The sequence below is a fragment of the Trachurus japonicus genome, chromosome 24 (genome assembly GCF_045865225.1).
Source record: "Trachurus japonicus isolate A0001 chromosome 24, Traja_1.0".
Taxonomy (NCBI): domain Eukaryota; kingdom Metazoa; phylum Chordata; class Actinopteri; order Carangiformes; family Carangidae; genus Trachurus; species Trachurus japonicus.
In genome coordinates, this window is record NC_140930.1 from 12,493,792 (window position 1) to 12,511,098 (window position 17,307).

Sequence of the window (17,307 nt, forward strand, 5' to 3'; positions counted from 1 at the left end):
AAGCATGATTTGTAAAAAATAAATCAATAAATAATAAGGCGCCATAAAAATGGAAAGATGGTTGGTAGGTGGTATAGGTGGGGAGAGGGGGGGTTTGGAAGGACAACCAGAGCGAGCCCCCCCGTGGTGACAGCCTGCAGTGGGGCATTAACAGGAGGTCCAGCAGGGTAAATCTTCTACCAGCCTCTCCGAGCTCGAACACCCTCTGAGAATTTCTCAATCCCTGACAGGCTGTCAGTCAGCGAGGAGGGACGGCGCCGCTGAGAGGAAGCTGCTTTAAGCCTCATGTGTACGGACTGAATCTCCATCAAAGATTAGCTTTTACGCGTTTAAAAGACGGTTTTGTTTGCTTCCACGTGGGACAGAAAGAGATCTACGACACCGAATGTGACAAGAGTGAATGATTGTTTGCAAAGAAAAAATCAACAAGTATGGATCCGTGACGTGAACAAACCGCGGTGACCTCTGACCTGTGGGTGGCTCCTGTGCTTTACCAGGAAGGAGACTGGAGGGTTCGGTCACAGACACAGAGAGTTGGCGTTCAGCTTCAGAGGCCTCACAGGGATACCTCCTCTGGAAACATCAGCTGTGAGGGATGCTGCAGCATGTTGTGTTTACTTTAAAGGGAAAACCTGAGACCAGTCAGCCTGTGGGGCTGCCCTTTAATTGCCAATTTGTTGTTGTTATCTGTCAGAAAGGAGGAAATAATGGAAAGGTAAGGCCTTGTGGCGGTAATTTTAAGTCCAGTAGAAGCCACTTAGTCAGACACACTCACTTTCTCTCACACACTCGCACACACACACAAGGATGAAATCTGTTCCCAGGCAGCAGGAGAGTCTCCAATTATGGCAGGATGCAGCATCAATTTAAGGGCTAATTATGTGCGTAATGAGCTCACCGTCATGCGTCCGCGCCCCCGTCACCGCGCCCGCTGCTCCACTCCCCCCACTCCCTCCCACCACACACTCTGTCCTCCACCACTCTAAGCCCCCCCACCCATCCCTCCAACCTCCATCTGAGCGCCTGGTATCTAATTAAAAACCTGCATGCGCCGCGGCGCTCTCATTTGATTCACACCATGGAAATTAATCCTCAGATAAACGCGTTTGACGGACACCAAACTATTGCATGGGCACTGGACTCGGCGCACCGCTCTCTCAGCCGGGTGTAAACTGTTTTGCATTTGGCTTTAAAGCGAAAAAGAAAGAAAAGAAAAATCACACTTCCAAAATATCTGACGATAAAAACAGGTTAACTTGACTGTGGGTCACATTTTTGGGCGCGAAGCTAAATTAGATACATCATCGAGCCCCATGTGCAGGGAAAAAAAAATTAATGCAAACTCAAACCTCAGGATTTTCCTTTCAAATGTAAAGTTTCTGCCTGAACACCTCTGTGCGTGGAGCATCTGGTTCCAGCTCGTTTAAGCTCAACCATCACAGATAATATTTAAATATATATATATAAATAAATAAATAATAATCAAACTTTAAATGCAGCCAGATTCAAGTCCTGGATCCAGAGGCGCATTGATCCACCAGATAACAAGAGACAGATTCAGTGCGACCAGGAGAACAGGTGGACAGGTCCTGTAGTTTGGCTCAGCTGTGCGCACTGAGACCACAGACAGGAGCCTGAGGAGCCGTGACGCTGAAGAGGATGTAAGGCCCATAATAAAAACAGACACATTTTATCTATTCCTCGGTTATGTTTGTGTGTGTGTGTGTGTGTGTGTGTGTGTGTGTGTGTGTGTGTGTGTGTGTGTGTGTGTGTGTGTGTGTGTGTGTGTGTGTGTGTGTGAACCTGCTGCTCCTCTTCTTCTCCACATGTCGCCAAACTATCTAAACGAACAAGTTCTTATTAAACTGCATTTTCATCCATGAACAATGAAAAAAAAAAACTTAATTTCTGGATTTATTTTATATTTCATAGCCAATAAAAAAAACAATGTAATTACTCGGATTGTATTTTCCATTTCAGTCTAAGAGAACATATTGAATAAAGGAATGATGAATTTTCTTTGATTTTTGTTTAACTTGGCTTTGTTTCCTGGATTTACTTTCAATATGTTTTTTTTATTCTGAAATAATCAGCAGTTGTGGCTCTTTATGAGCTCTGTAGCCTGTCACTTGCACATTTACCTGCTATGCTATTTTATCCAGATTGTTATTTATTTATTTGATCACGTGAGCATGATCCTGATCTCCAGGCTAATGACAAAAACACAACAAGATCACATCCAGGCTCACTTCGGGCACGGCCAAGTGCCACGGAAAGCCTACACCTTGCCGTACTACTACCCTGCAAAAAAAAAAAAAAAAAAAAAAAAAAATTGACGCCCACGGTGAGCGTCCAATCACCGGGCGACTTTCAGCCACTTTGTCCAATCAGAGCGAAGTGTGTACGCGGTGGGCGGGCCCCGGGCTGCTCCGGAGAGGGACGTTGAGATAGTTGAGGAGAGGAGGCTTGTTGGGCACGAATGCCACTCGTTGCGCGTCCTTATAATTTGGAGAGGTGTATGCAGCGCACGGCCCGTTCGCCTTTCCAGGTGGAAATCCAGGAGGAGCTGAGACACCAAACTTAAACTGGGACGACTGGTGAACCCGGTTCAGGACAGGTGAAATTCCCAGCAGGCTGCCTTGAGAAAAGGCCACAAGGATCGATTCCCGTGTAGGAAAATACAGTTGTTGTCTCAGCTCGGGTAGGAAAACTAGCGATTGCATATCTGTCTCAGCAACTTTACTGCTGCATGTTTACAGTTTTGATTTCTGTTTTTTTTTTTTTTTAAGAAACAAAAACTTTAGAGGTGATTTTGTGTCACAGTCGTTTGTGTGTATGTGTTTTTTTCCCCCCTGACACATGATCCAGGAATTGTGTTGGATCAAATGTCATTTCCTCGATGCAGCAGCTCATGTCTGGAAGTGATTTGTTTTATTCATTTGAGTCCTGAAGTAGCAGAAAGGATAATAGTGCAGATTTATTTCATGTGCTGGATTTTTTTTATTATTATTATTTTCAAATTACAGATGTATCTAAACATGAAAGCCGTGTTAAAATGGCCATGTGTGGCCTCCAGCAGCAAGACCAGCAGGGTGGTCAACACCCTGGTCTATAACATATTTATAATAATATTAAATAAGATGAACGTAATCTACATGCACGTATTTCTGATCTACAGTCAGGACAGTCTCATCCTTGTGTTTTATCACATTAAATCACAGTCGGTGTTGTCGTTTCCTGTTGCACCGTGTTGCTGCTGCTCTAACTGTTGCTGTCTATGATGTTGTTCATGATGATTTCATATTGCGGCCATTGTTGTTGCTGCTGCTGCTCCTTTTTCCTCGATGCTGCAGTTAAAAGCCGATCACATCCCGGTGACTGATGGGGAAATTAATCTATAATCTATAGGGTGTACAGTCCCCGTGACATGTGTCAGATAACTCATCACGACATCACGTCCGGTCTCGGTGTAAACACCAGGCCTCTGCAGATCTAAATGCAAAAAGATGCTTCTTTTTTCTTTTTTTCTCTTTTCTCTCCACGGCAATAAAGCGGTGTTTCTCTGCCCGTGTCCTGCAGGTCATGGATGAACGGCAGCGGCTGCACCGAGGAGGTTTAACTTCAACCAGCTGAACCGTCACTGTCCAACCGGGAGTAGCTACCAGGGATATTCTGGATCTGGATCCAACTTTATTACTTATATCTATATTTTCTTCTTTTTTTTTTTAAAGAGACGCTTTTGTTATCTTTTTTTTTTTTCAAATTGATCAAAAGACACACAATGAAAATCGTGGAGGAACCCGTCTAAGAGCTGATGTGAAGGAGCACCGCCGTGTCCACACCACAGCCTGCAGTGAAAAGGCTCCGAGATGAAGGAGAAATCCAAAACGGCCGCAAGGACTAGACGGGAAAAGGAGAACAGTGAATTTTACGAACTGGCCAAAATGTTGCCTCTGCCGTCGGCCATCACGTCTCAGCTGGACAAAGCCTCCATCATAAGACTGACGACGAGTTACCTGAAGATGAGAATAGTTTTCCCTCAGGGTGAGCGAGAAACCCAACAGACCTCCAACTTCCTTTTTTTTCTCTTTTATTTCCCCCCTCTGCGGCTTTTTGATTTTCAATTTTCTTTATTATAAGTCTTGGAAATAACTCGCAAAAATAATTACGAAATTACCTTTATGATCGTGTTTGGGGAGCTTCAGATAAAAAAGTATATTTATAAAACCAAACAAATAGCCCAAAATTATAAGGAAAATAAAGCAAGTTATAGTAAGGGTTAAAATAGCCTAATATTCCCTAATAGTATATGGATAATATCAAAATAAAAAAATATGTTTTCTTTGAGGCACATATTCTGTGGGTTAGTTTAATTGCCCTTAAATAGCCTATGGTTATTAATAAAAATCCAAACCCTTCAGATTTGAACAATATCGTAGTGAAATTGTGGAAGATTTCAAAATAGAATAAGATGATTATAAAGTAGCCTACTGTCACTTTACCCGTGCTCACTTAAACACACACACATACACACATACACACATACACACACTCATAAATAGGCCTAAATAATATGATCGCGATGCCGGAGTCTTGACAAATGGATTATGATGGTTTTTAATTCAGTGTGTCCAGAGGAGACGATCAGCCTCCATCTTTTATACAGGTCTCTGCAGGCGCCTCTGGCTGCGTGAGTGAGAACAAGATGTACCAATTATAAAAAAGGCACTGCAAGGCCTCTAATCACCTAAAGCCATGTAAGCAGGAGGCACACACACAGAGACAAACACACACACGCACACACACAGACACACACAATCTGACACAGCCTCTCGTGTAGAAGAAACAAACGCTATAAATGATCGCCCATGAAATCAGATGATAAGCTCATGTTTTTTGCTGCCATGTGAATCAGACAGGTCATGACTTCTAATATTAAACAATCTGAAACACGTTAAAAGAAAATATATTACTATATATAGATCTTTTTTAGATTTTTTTATCAGTAACATTTCTAATATTTAGTGTCCTTCATCCGTTTTTGCAGTAGGTCTGTCTAGGTCTCTTTCCTTCCATCCTCTCGCCCATCTGATGGCATGGTATCAGCCTACCGACACGTCCGGCAGCGGAGGCCTGATTTTAGGTTTCATTTACAGCAGGGGAGCGGAACACCTCGTTTATAGAAGCTGCCCAGAGCTCCAGCAGATTTCTGATGGGACTGAATGAATTTCAATGAGACACACAGGCCACTCGCTTTGTTGCGTTTGCACTGACAAAGAGTGGCTCACTCACAGGGACCAGAAATCCACAGATGGACGTTTTTAATGTAAAACATGGGCATTGAAATCTCAGGGATTTAAAAAATAAAAATAAAAAATAAAAAAATTCAATGGGTCAAATGAAAAAATAAATAGCATCACCTATAATAATAAAATTAAAAAAAGTATGATGAATTTACATTTTCTACTAAAGTTATGACATCTCTCCAGACTGACAGCCATATTACACTTCTGTAGCTCATGTGTCCAGCTGCACCAACATAGGCTCATTGTGAATGTTTTAACACTGAATAGACACATTTTATTTTATTAATATTATTGTTGTTGTTTTTGTTGTTATGTATATTATTGCAGTTATTATTATTATTATTATTGTTTTTTATTATTATAAAATCAGACACCCCTTTAGCTTGAGGGCATGTGTGTGCAGCAGAGACAGATTAGCCATTTTCAATAATAAAAACTAGCAATACTAGGCTACTAATAATAATAACAACAATATGCATAATAATAATAATAATAGATAACCAAGAATTAAACACTGTATTATATTATTATACTGTATTGTATTGGATATAAATAGCAGCAGTCAGCAGTGTTGTGTGTGACTCTGTGCAGGTCTGGGTGAAGCTTGGGGTCACGCAAGTCGAACGAGATCTTTGGACAATATTGGACGAGAGCTTGGATCTCACTTACTGCAGGTACATTCATAACTTCATCAGAGGGAAATGCTGGTTATGGGGATTGTTTTTGTTTTTGTTTTTTGTCCGAGGTCCAGTAACTGCAGCCTGTTTGGTTTATGGTTTATTTGCAGACGTTGGACGGATTCATCTTTGTTGTGGCTCCGGACGGGAAGATAATGTACATCTCAGAAACAGCGTCGGTCCATTTGGGACTGTCTCAGGTCTGTCTATGCGACCACTTGTATTTATTTCTGATACATACGTGTATTTATTCTTCTGCATGCCTGTTAGTCCTTTGAAACCACTTGAACGCAACCGGTAAAAATAGCTCGTTTATCTTGAAGCCATTACTCCGGTAATTACCTGAGATCATTTCAACAGGTAGAGTTGACTGGGAACAGTATTTTTGAATACGTCCATCCTGCCGACCACGACGAGATGACAGCTGTCCTAACACCACATCAGCCCTATCACTCACACTTTGTCCAAGGTAAATTACATTTCTTCTCCGTCTGAAATTGAATTACAACTCGTAACGCTGCTAAAATAGACATTAATTGCTGCAGGATGAACTTTGAAACAATTGTTTTTCTCCATGCAGGCAATTATTTTCTGTGTGACAATAAAAGTGTTTATTTTCTATCACTGTACATTTTTATAGGACGCCTCCATATTTGAAATACGCCACAATGGTCTATAGGTTTCAATAAACGGAGTTAAATGGAGTTTCTGATTAAAATATAAATGTATTTTTCACATCAGACATGTTTTTTTTTTTCCTGTGCAGAATATGAGATGGAGCGCTCTTTCTTTCTGCGGATGAAATGTGTGCTGGCTAAAAGAAACGCAGGCCTCACCAGCGGTGGATACAAGGTAGTTTAGTCACAGACGATCTGATGTTTAATTAACAATTAAGAAATTAACAATTAAATGCAATTAATTAACTGCTATTTATATAAAAACATGTTTTATTAGAAAGAAGGAAAACATAATATTCACGTAAATCACGAATTCAATAGACCTAATAATTTGAGTATTGTTTACTATGATGTTTTATTTTCATAACAAATATGTCCTAAGCATTTTGTGTCAATGTGTTCAGCTCTTCTTCAGTTGTTGTTGTTGCGCTCTTTTACTAAGTGGTATTTGACGGTGTGTGTGTGTTCGTTGTGTGGCAGGTGATCCACTGCAGTGGCTACCTGAAGATCCGTCAGTACAGTCTGGACATGTCGCCTTTTGAAGGCTGCTACCAGAACGTGGGCCTCGTGGCCGTGGGCCACTCGCTGCCACCCAGCGCCGTGACCGAGATCAAACTGCACAGCAACATGTTCATGTTCAGAGCCAGTCTGGACATGAAGCTCATCTTCCTGGACTCCAGGTACAGGCACAGTGCCCTATGACGAAGTTGATTTTTTTTTTTAAAGAAAAAAAGATAATGTTGTAATTCTAAAAAAAAAAAAAACATAATAGGCCTACTCAGGGGCAAAGGTTGTTATCGATACACTCTTGTCTCCATCCAAAGTGTTTTTTTTTAACATCGCTGTTTAATTTCTCTCCAGGGTCGCGGAGCTGACAGGTTACGAGCCCCAGGACCTGATCGAGAAAACTCTGTACCATCACGTGCACGGCTGTGACATCTTCCACCTCCGCTGTGCTCATCATCTCTGTGAGTTACAAGTGTTTCCTTATTATGCTTCTTTTTTTTTTTTTTTGGTCCACACAACAGACACTAACTGCTCAGACAACCTGCTGCAGCCACCGGCCATGTGCGGACAATCACACTTTACACACTCTCAAACAACGCGCATGTGTGTGTCATTAAATACGTTAATCTCTGTTTTCTCTCCTTGCTTCTTCTACTTTTTTTTTTTTATCTCCTTCAGTGCTGGTAAAAGGCCAAGTCACCACTAAGTATTATCGTTTCCTGGCTAAGCACGGAGGCTGGGTCTGGGTCCAGAGTTACGCCACCATCGTCCACAACAGCCGATCCTCGCGACCTCACTGCATCGTCAGCGTCAACTACGTCCTCACGTGAGTCTCACCTCTGATTTGCATCCTAAAAAAAATCACAGGGAAACTTTTCTACTCTAAAGTTATAGAAACATCCTTCAGGAAAATTCACATGCACATGAATCGGTTGTGATTTTGTATTCAAATCATATTTTCAAGCGTTAAGTTATTACATTTATTGCCTTTTGTACTGAGATCCCTGAAATTACAGAATCATCATAACACACAGTTTATGAGGCAACGCTGGTCTAAACGCAGCTGCATTTTTAATGGTGTTTGCTGAGGGAACAGCATTGAATATTTAACTAGATTAAGTGAAATCATATCATACACTCTTATGATCCATGCTCCAAGCTCACTCTATCATATGATGGGTCTTTGTCTCTCGGAGAAATCCTTCCCTTTATCCCTCTGCAGCCTCTCTGTACAAATCCACCAAAACACTGCGGCTGCAGGGCTCAGGCAAGTCGTGTGTTGTGAGAGCACAAAGCACACTAAGGCCCTCTGAGACAGCAAGACAAACATCAGGGTTCAACCCCATCAAAAAACCTCTACTGTCACCATCGATCGGCAGTCTAAGGAAAGCTGAATCGATCAAACTGTGAACTAGGAATCAATAGCTATCTCATAGCTGTAGCACATGTTGGATTTTCCTTGTTAGGTTTGGTTGATCCAAATGCCGCTTTTCCTGTTTGTGTGTGTGTGTGTTTGTGTGTGTGTGTGTGTGTCTCTATTTGTGTGATAGTTTTTGTGAGAGTCTGTGTGTGCATGCATATGGCAGCACTCCAGCTATTGATTTCTTTCAATGCAGTAAGGAGAAAACAAAGTAACTACATTAAAATGACAGTGAGTTTCCAAAAGCATAATTAGGTCTAACACCGAAGTAAGAAAAGAAAAAAACTACATTGGAAAAAATAAATAATTAAAAATAACAGCAATTCAATCACTTGTGACCAACAGCATTTTAATCCAACAATAATCCATTAATGAATCATGTTTGGAGGTTGGCTAGTGGCGTATTTCAGACGTGAGGTGCTCTGACATTGACCCTGAGGTGGAATTCGGCTAACACAGCTGAGTTTGCACAAAGGCCCAACATTATTGGCTCAGACATAAGTCAGCTAGGGCACAGATAGGATGCAGAACCAGCCACGGCAACTATACCTGCAAGAGCAAATAACACTCACACTGTGTACCGGGCTGTCCAAACAGAGCCTTTCCCCTAAGGTGTTGTACATAAAGAATGGGTCATATTTAGAGTCATATTAAAGAGGCTGGCTGTGCAGGGTCAGGGATGGGCCACAGGGTTTAAAATGCCAGGCAGCTGCTATTACATACTGTTGATGTGATAAGTTAAGAATAGGCTCATGTTTGCCGAACACTTGACACAGGAGCCTTTTCACTCCCTCGACAGTGTCACTTGGATGGAGTTCAAGCACAGGACAGTGGGTTAAAATGTCAAAAGATGGTGCACATGCAGGATTGCACGTGCACAGATAAAAAGCATTCTCTTATTCTGTCTGTGTTTATATGATGCTTGAAGAGGAGATTCAATGCAGAGATAGTGTGTGCGTGGACATGCATGTGTCTGTGTGTGCACGTTTAACTCATGTTGCTTTCTGGCAATGGTTGTGCCGCATGGACGAATGATTAACTTTCCTCAGGTTGTCTGTTATTTTCCTCAGAAGAGGGAGAGCTTAATCTCTTTATCTCAAATGTTGTTTTCACTTCTCATAGTCCTCACATCATTCACATCAAAAAAAGTGTGTTTGTAAAATACGTCTGTCAGCCTATCTATATTCAATATTGGCCAAGACGTCTGCAGCCGACTAATTACTGATTAGCTCACTGTTAAAAACAAGAAAGAAGGCGCTCAGACTGTATGAGAAAATAAAACGTTTTGAATTAACTGGGAAAACTGAAAGGTTAAAAGGTCAACAAGTAATAAAATGGCCATCAGAGGCTGCTGCTTAAACGAGGCTGATCACTGGGAAAGTGCGTAATACTGTAGTAGCTGAGACGCTAGCATTTCTCTGAGGCTCTTTTTGGAGCTAGCACTAGAATGCTAGCAGGGTCACAGTGACAATGCTATCGTGCCAATTTTTAACAGGTATAACAGGAGCTGTAGTTTCAGCAAACATTACTCATCCTCAGCTAGGTAGCATGCTCACATTTGCCAATCAGCGCTGAGCACAAAGTCCAGCTGGCTGAAGGGGATGACGTTAGTCCTGCAGGTATTTGGTCACTGAAAAGCTATGCAACGACCAAAAATTAGTGCTATTCATCCGGATGGGGATTTGAATGTTTGTGCTGAATTGTTTTGAATTGAAATGTTGACAAGGCATTTCACAAAAAGCCACAAATGTTGACCTCATGGTCGTGCTAGAGGAAATGTTAGGAGTTCTTCAAAGGAATGACGGTTCATACACAATTTCACGGCGATTCATCCAATAGTTGTTGAGATATTTTAGTCTGGACCAACGTTGTCATTCCTTGATGGGAGATTCTTTTAGCCACTGGCAGGGCTAAAAAGTCACGAGATAAACATACGTTGAGATCTTTATTCGTATCTCTGACATTTATTTTGTTTTGGTCAAAAGGGACACGGAGTACAAGGGAATGCAGCTGTCTCTGGACCAAATGAGCCCCACAAAGCCGGCGTTCCCCTACGCCGACAGTCACACTGAGGACAGGAAGAGCACCAAGTCACGTCTGACCCAGGCCAAGGCCAAAGCCAGAGTTTCACCCTACCCACAGGTAATAAACAGTATGGTTTGTAGAGCTAAATCAAGAAAAGTGACTGAATTGGTAGAAAGAGTTTAAAATCTCAAACTCTCTGAACTGTTCTTTTTTTTTTTTCGTCCATCCAGCAGTTTTCAGCTTTCAATCCAGAGCGTTCAGAGTCTGACCAAGACAGCCAATGGGGAGGAAGCCCTCTGACGGACTCAGCATCTCCTCAGCTGCTTGATCCCGGCGAGGCCGCAGAGGCGTCTTGCGCCTACCGACTGTATCCAGACTCGGGCTCCCTGTGCTACAGCCTGGGCCTATCCGAGGAGGATCTCGCCCATGCCCAAACGCATCCTCACACCACCACCTGCGACCGCGTCCGATGCCAAAGCGGCCGCTACTTCCTGGGAACCCCCCAGTCGGGAAGAGAGGTGTGGTGGGACGCCACGCGCTCTGTGCTCGCGCTGCCGAAATCCTCGGTGGAGAACAGCGAAGGCTATGAAGTCACATCCTACCACGGAGCCATTCACGGTGAGGTGTTAGGGTTGAGACCACAACCATCTGTCTCTGAAAATAGCTCCTATCTTCTCCTGGTAGCTGTTTTCCAAATGTTATTATGGGACATGCTAAGTTGTTTACGGCGTCTCTTGCCAGTGTGCCGATTGCTACCATCTGTTCAAAAATTGCTTGCAACAGAAAGCCAAGTTATTTCACATTTCACATCCTTAAACAGTGAAACAACCCCCACTGTGCTTGTGCCAAGACATTCCCTCCAACAGACCTGGAGTCTATATGCATTTAAAGTAGAATTACACATTAGACATACATGCCCATGGTTTTTAGTAACAAATATATAGATGAGAAGACAAGATACAGATCTTGTTCTGCGATTTGTAACGCCTATTGTTAATCCCAGGAGAAGGGACTTAATTACTTATTAACACAGTGTCCCTTATGTCTTTTCCTGTTTTGAAATGTGGCCTTTGCACTCTCCGTACAGGACGGGGCCACTGGGATGAAGACAGTGTAGTGAGTTCACCCGACGGAGGCGGGTCCACCAGCGATTCCGGCGATCGTTACCACGGCGACCACTTCAGGGCGAGCCCCCGCGAGCCGAGCAAGATGGAGACCCTGATTCGTGCCACGCAGCAGATGATCAAAGAGGAAGAGAGCCGTCTGCAGCAGCACAAGACGCCGCTGGATATCTCCGGGCTCGCCAAGGCTCACAGCCCGTGTTTCAACTCGCTACCCCACCACTCCCAGCTCACCATGCCCAGCGTGGTGTGTCGAGGCCCGGGAGCCCCCAGCATCGACCTCCCCTCCGAGCGCCTCCATCACCGAGACGGCATCAAAGTGCTGGGCCCCCACGACAACGACGAAAACACAACCAGTCCCGCTTCTTTGTCTCGTCTCAGCAGCCCCAGCTCCGATGGGATCCCCAGGTCGGGCCTCTCCCTCACCAAAGACTACATGCAGACAGACCTGTCCCCCCACCCCTCACAGCCCCAGGGGAGCCCGCTGCTCTACCCCACCCAGGAGAGGCAGCAGCAACTGGACAGGCAAGCAGCCTACGCTTTGACTGGCTACTCCCTGGAGCACCTGTACGACCCGGAGAACCTGCGGAGTTACTCGGGACTGGCCTGCGGAGGGGTCCAGTACGACGTGGCGTCTCACGTGAGGATGCAGGCAGAGCAGATGCAGGGACACAAGGCCACCTCAGTGATCATAACCAACGGGAGCTGACGACACCGGGCGCAGACAGATCCTGTTCTCTGAATGAGGATGTTACAGTATAAAGGTGGTGCTGTATGCACATGCAACTCTGGCCATGTGCTTGACAGAAAAGGCGAGACAATGAAAAAAGACTGAAAGCTACCTGCACAGGGTCGATGCGCTCCCCCTGGCTCATCCAGCACAATATCTGTTCGTGACGTCAGGCCTGTGTATCATAACACTCTCCTTCTCTATCAACGCAGGACGATTTTCCAAGACTCTAAAAAGGACTGACATTTGGTACGCCACCCGGCGCAGGGCGGGGGTTTGCTCCATTACATAGGAATACAGTGTTATTTTAATGGCAGTGAGCTGAATTCCCCTTCATGCAAAGGCGACCCAAGTTCTGAGTCTGGTTAAACATCAATCCAGTGTTTCTGTTCCAAACGTCTTACGCATCATTGGCCGTGTGAGTTAATCTGTCCTGGACACGATTTCCAAAGGCAGTAAAGAAAAAGTGTTGTTCCATTGCCCCTTCACCTGAAAACTCCATTGCACAGAGCGTAATGTTTGACACATGAAGTGCAACATGGGAAAGGCGAGCATTTCGCTATTGTAAGATGTCAATGTTTCCTGGTATTTATTTGTCAGTGGGATATTTTCTGTATGTGTCATTTCTTTCCGTCCAAGTAGAAACTTTACTGGTGCCATTAAATTAGTTTTGGTGTTTTGGATCGCACCAACATTAGATTTAAAAAAAAAAAGAAAAAAAGAAAAAAGAAGAAAAAAATCAAGTGGAAAAAACAGAAAGAAAAAAATGCCTCTGATATGTAAAAGTGTACAACTTTAAACTCTTTAAATGTATGTGTGACATGGCCTCACCTAGAGTGCAAAGAGAGAGTCCAAAACTCATTTGCAATCTTCCCACGGCCTCTAAATATAGACATTGTATGTATCAACTTACAGTTGTGGCTAAATTGATATTGTTTACATATCAGAGTATAATTTTTCCTGTTTTGACCTCACAACCTTTACCCAACATATAAGCAATTCTGCTCCCCATGCAATTGTTTTCAAAGGAAACTATCTTCATTTTTGTTTTGTTTTGTCATGGCATTGCAAAGGGTGAAAATGATTGATGCCAACTTATTGAAAATATGTTGAATGTCTTTAGTTTCTTATTTAATTTATAATGTAAATATCATCACTCAATGAACTTTTGGACAAGAAGTGACAAGATTATTTATTAATTGGTTAAAAAGTCTCTTAAATCTGAATACAGTCGCAAACGAGTAACTTTTGTCTGTGTTGATTTCTGTCCCTCAAGTGTTGCCGTCAAAGCCATTTTGAAATAATGACACATACTATTGCTGCATCAGAAACTGCTCATGTAGACACATAGATATTGATTGATGGCTTTGTAAATGAATTTTGATATTTATAGATAAAATAGAGTTTTTGATATACATATACATATGTATTAAGTTAGTTACTATGTGTCTCATCTAGCACAGAACCACTAGACACCAAGCTAAAAAAAAAATTCTAACATGATATAAAGATGTAGGTTAAAAATGTATTGATAATCTTTAAAGGTCTTGTATTATTAAATTATTTTATGAAAAAATATACATTTAAAAATGACTTAAACTGACGATGCAAAGATGTAAAAGATGCAAACTTGGCCACGAGCAGATACATCAGTTTTCTTTACAAGGGCAAAATAATTTCTTCAAACTGCTGGGCTTTGTAGTTTTTAAGCAAACATTACTCAAACCCAACAGGAGTAACAGTCTATTTGTTGGGGCCTATTTTTAGCTGTGAATCAAATGAGGTGGTCTAATTTGGGATTAACTGACTACAGCGGCCTTAGTGTTCCTTACTCAAGGAATATGTGACCATCATTGCAACAGGGTGACTCACTGATGAGATTTTGGACATCCATGGAGCTCTATAAGTATTCAGCTTTAGATACACAAACAATTCTTGGTAATAGGAACAATTTATTGTTGGTTCTGGTTGTTTCTTGATACTTGTTGGTAAAAGAAAGAAGTAGAATATAAAGAGCTTTATCCTTTGTTCTTTTTTTATACCCAACAACCTAATTAGAAACAAACTAGTACAAGAAACTTAGTGCAAATCATTACAGCAAACTTACTACGACTGCAGAGCTGTCACATTTTAAATGCACTTGCAGCAACACGTTCCCTCAGTTGGAGCAGTTGAACTCGCACATTTAGCTGCTCTGACCTCTGCTCGCAGGCAATTTCTCTGCCATGTATTTTAATGTATGTAAGTTATTCACATGTAGCTTGGAGAACTGGCCTGGCTGCCTGTCTGAGCCGAGCAGGACCTGGACACAGTCTGGGCCTGGATGCAGAGCTCCCATCAGTCACCACTGACACGGCCATGTGATGGTCTGCCAGATATCACTGCTGCTGCCATTCCAGGAGGTAGAGCGCTCTGCCGTTGACATCACTGAGGGTGTGTGTGTGTGTGTCTGTGTGTGTGTGTGTGTGGGTGAGCGTGTGTTTATTGCTGAGATACTTCAATAATAAGAGGCCTATTTTTTCCCCCCCCTTCTAAACACTGGGGCTTTTGCCTGATGTGCCCTGAAGGCTTTCACGTGTAGAGTCGGCTACAAATGCGGCCAAACACTGGGCCTATTGCCCAGACTTTGCACACTTTGCACACACCTCCCCAACCCACCTCGACCCCCTCACCCCTCCTGCCCACGATCCTCTCTGTCCTACCTCAGTCCTATAGAAAGAAACAGGTTATTAAAGAGCCCAAGAGGGAAGCTGCAGAGTTGTGAGCCAGGAGGGAGGAAAATAAACAGTTTTCTCACTGACTTTGAAAAAAAAAACATATGATTAAGAATCGTTTAAACGGAGACGGAGAAAGCAATTAGATCCTTTACTTATGCAAATGCAGCAAAACCACAACCTAAAAATACAGTTACAAGTAAAAATCCTGCATTCAAAACTTAGCTTGAGTCAAATATTCAGCATTATTGGTGAAAATAAAAGTAGTTCTGCAAAAGTGCAATACTTTCTGTCAGTTATGTTATTATATTATTGCAATATTATTACAAAGCAAGGTGTGAGCAGCATTTTAATGTTTTAGCAGACCTATAGGTGGAGTTAAGTGAAAATGTTTGGGTTTTGTAAACGTCGTATGAACTGAATGTATATTTTGGATGCCAAATCTAAACCAATAAGGCACCTTTCATGAATTAGTGGTTCTATCATTGATTAATAAGGCTTTGTTATTTCATATGAATTGGAATAACTTGTATGTTGCCATATGTTGTGAAAAAGTGTGTTTAGTTAAATTTAAATCTTTGAAGTGACTTGTCACAGTAGCTGTTTGACATGGTGGAATAGTAAAGTGGTAATTTGGGGGAGATGGGAAACACATTAACAGGAGAGACCTTTCTTAAAGAACACCTGAGGTATAGTTGTGTTTTTTGTCTTTTAGGAGTGAAGTTAGCGGAGGACGGCAGATATTAGGTAGAGAATCATTTCAATCAGGAATAAAACAAAGGATCGCATGATGTCACTGCATGAACAGATGTGTTATGTTAATCATTTCCTTACTCTCAGGAAGCCCCCATAATGAACCACAGTGGCGCAAAATGAAAGCATTGGCAGTTAATTTAACTACTATGCTACTGCAAATAAAAGGCACGAGTGAATCGGCTCTGCTTGCACCATAAGGCATTAGCGGTTAGAGGAGATAAAGATGGCCGGCTGTGTCATGCAGTTGACTCTGTGTGGAGGTAAAACTATAGAACCACAAGGGGTGAGATCCCGGGGTTTTTCGACTGCAGCGACGAAGAAATGGATCCTAACCTCGCAAAAAAAAAAACGACCACAGAGTACGAGGGTGCAGGTGGTGAGGCTCAGAATAGCCCCTGAACGTCTATGTGATTGATTTCAGGCCCAGGATTGAGGCACGACTGCATATTCATACATCAGTTGAAGTGTTCTTCCGCCGGTGCCTCCATAATTCAACCTGGCACTTAGTGAAGAGTCATCCTTATGGAGCAGCTTCAGACCAGCGCAGAGGAAAATGTTTCAACATGTTTTCTCTTTGCCGTGCACCTCTTTGAGCGTGAACTGACATTTTATAATTGTTTTAACAGCATCACATCTTTTTTTTTTTCCCTCTCTCCACCTTCAAATACTCAAAGCTGCAGCTTCTTGGATTTGTTGTTGCTCCGAAAACACAACTACAACAAAGTGTGAAATCAAGTAAATATTGTACGTGGTGCATGCAAGCATTTCCACTGCTGCAATAAACCGCCAGTCAACCGAGGGCAAAAGAGCTCAAGACCTGGGAAAATCATTGAAGCGGGACGAGTCGGTGACACCTCAGCAGCAGACCTCACTGCACCGAAACACATTTAGATGTTCTGATCGGGTGGACCAGGATATTGAGGTCATATGGTCGATCTGATTGGCTGAGCCAGGGGGGGAGACTGAGGTCATTACGCGAAGCAGGGAGGAAATAAGGTTTCAGCTGCTTATAAAACATGCAGTTAATTAAAGGCTGTGTAAACATTATAATGTGATTTCATTAGTCTACGGCCCTTCTTCTTTTCCTTTATTCATTCATTCTTTTCATATTAGGATAAATAATCCATTTAACAGAGCCTATGAACAGACCAAAACCAACACTGTCAGCACTCTGAACCTTTGAGCCTGTTTAGTTGTACTGAGCATAAATCTTCAGGTATACATATAAGTTTTGATCTTTAAAGTAGGGAAGGCAAACACAATGCACACAGAAGAAAATGTTCCAACTACCGAGGATATATTTTTAGCCAGTGAGTAGGATATTTATCATATTTTTTGGACATGGGATTTGTTGAAAATAAGAGTTATATAAAT

At 42.4% G+C, this 17,307-nt stretch overlaps 1 protein-coding gene across 4 annotated transcripts; it reads left to right on the forward strand.

The window, feature by feature from the left end:
• Positions 1–2,468: 2,468 nt before the first annotated feature.
• Positions 2,469–13,708, forward strand: LOC146961441 (single-minded homolog 1-like). Of its 4 annotated transcripts, none has more exons than XM_085770566.1 (12): positions 2,469–2,701; positions 3,580–4,044; positions 5,898–5,980; positions 6,094–6,183; positions 6,344–6,452; positions 6,750–6,835; positions 7,141–7,340; positions 7,522–7,628; positions 7,846–7,993; positions 10,573–10,729; positions 10,846–11,230; positions 11,700–13,708. In XM_085770566.1, the coding sequence occupies exons 2-12, from the start codon at positions 3,870–3,872 to the stop codon at positions 12,440–12,442; spliced, it is 2,283 nt and encodes a 760-aa protein (XP_085626692.1). In that variant the 5' UTR covers positions 2,469–2,701; positions 3,580–3,869; the 3' UTR covers positions 12,443–13,708. The 4 variants fall into 4 exon arrangements, with proteins under 4 accessions (XP_085626692.1, XP_085626694.1, XP_085626691.1 ...); XM_085770568.1 differs by having other exon boundaries at positions 2,472–2,701; positions 6,348–6,452; XM_085770565.1 differs by lacking the exon at positions 2,469–2,701 and having other exon boundaries at positions 10,843–11,230.
• Positions 13,709–17,307: the final 3,599 nt, after the last annotated feature.

Bases quoted from the DNA above. Each gene is read 5' to 3' on its own strand.
- LOC146961441 (XM_085770565.1), top strand. From the start codon at position 3,870: ATGAAGGAGAAATCCAAAACGGCCGCAAGGACTAGACGGGAAAAGGAG. The intron at 5,981-6,093 runs GTACATTCATAA...GTTTATTTGCAG, and splicing joins TTGGATCTCACTTACTGCAG to ACGTTGGACGGATTCATCTT. The intron at 6,836-7,140 runs GTAGTTTAGTCA...GTTGTGTGGCAG, and splicing joins TCACCAGCGGTGGATACAAG to GTGATCCACTGCAGTGGCTA.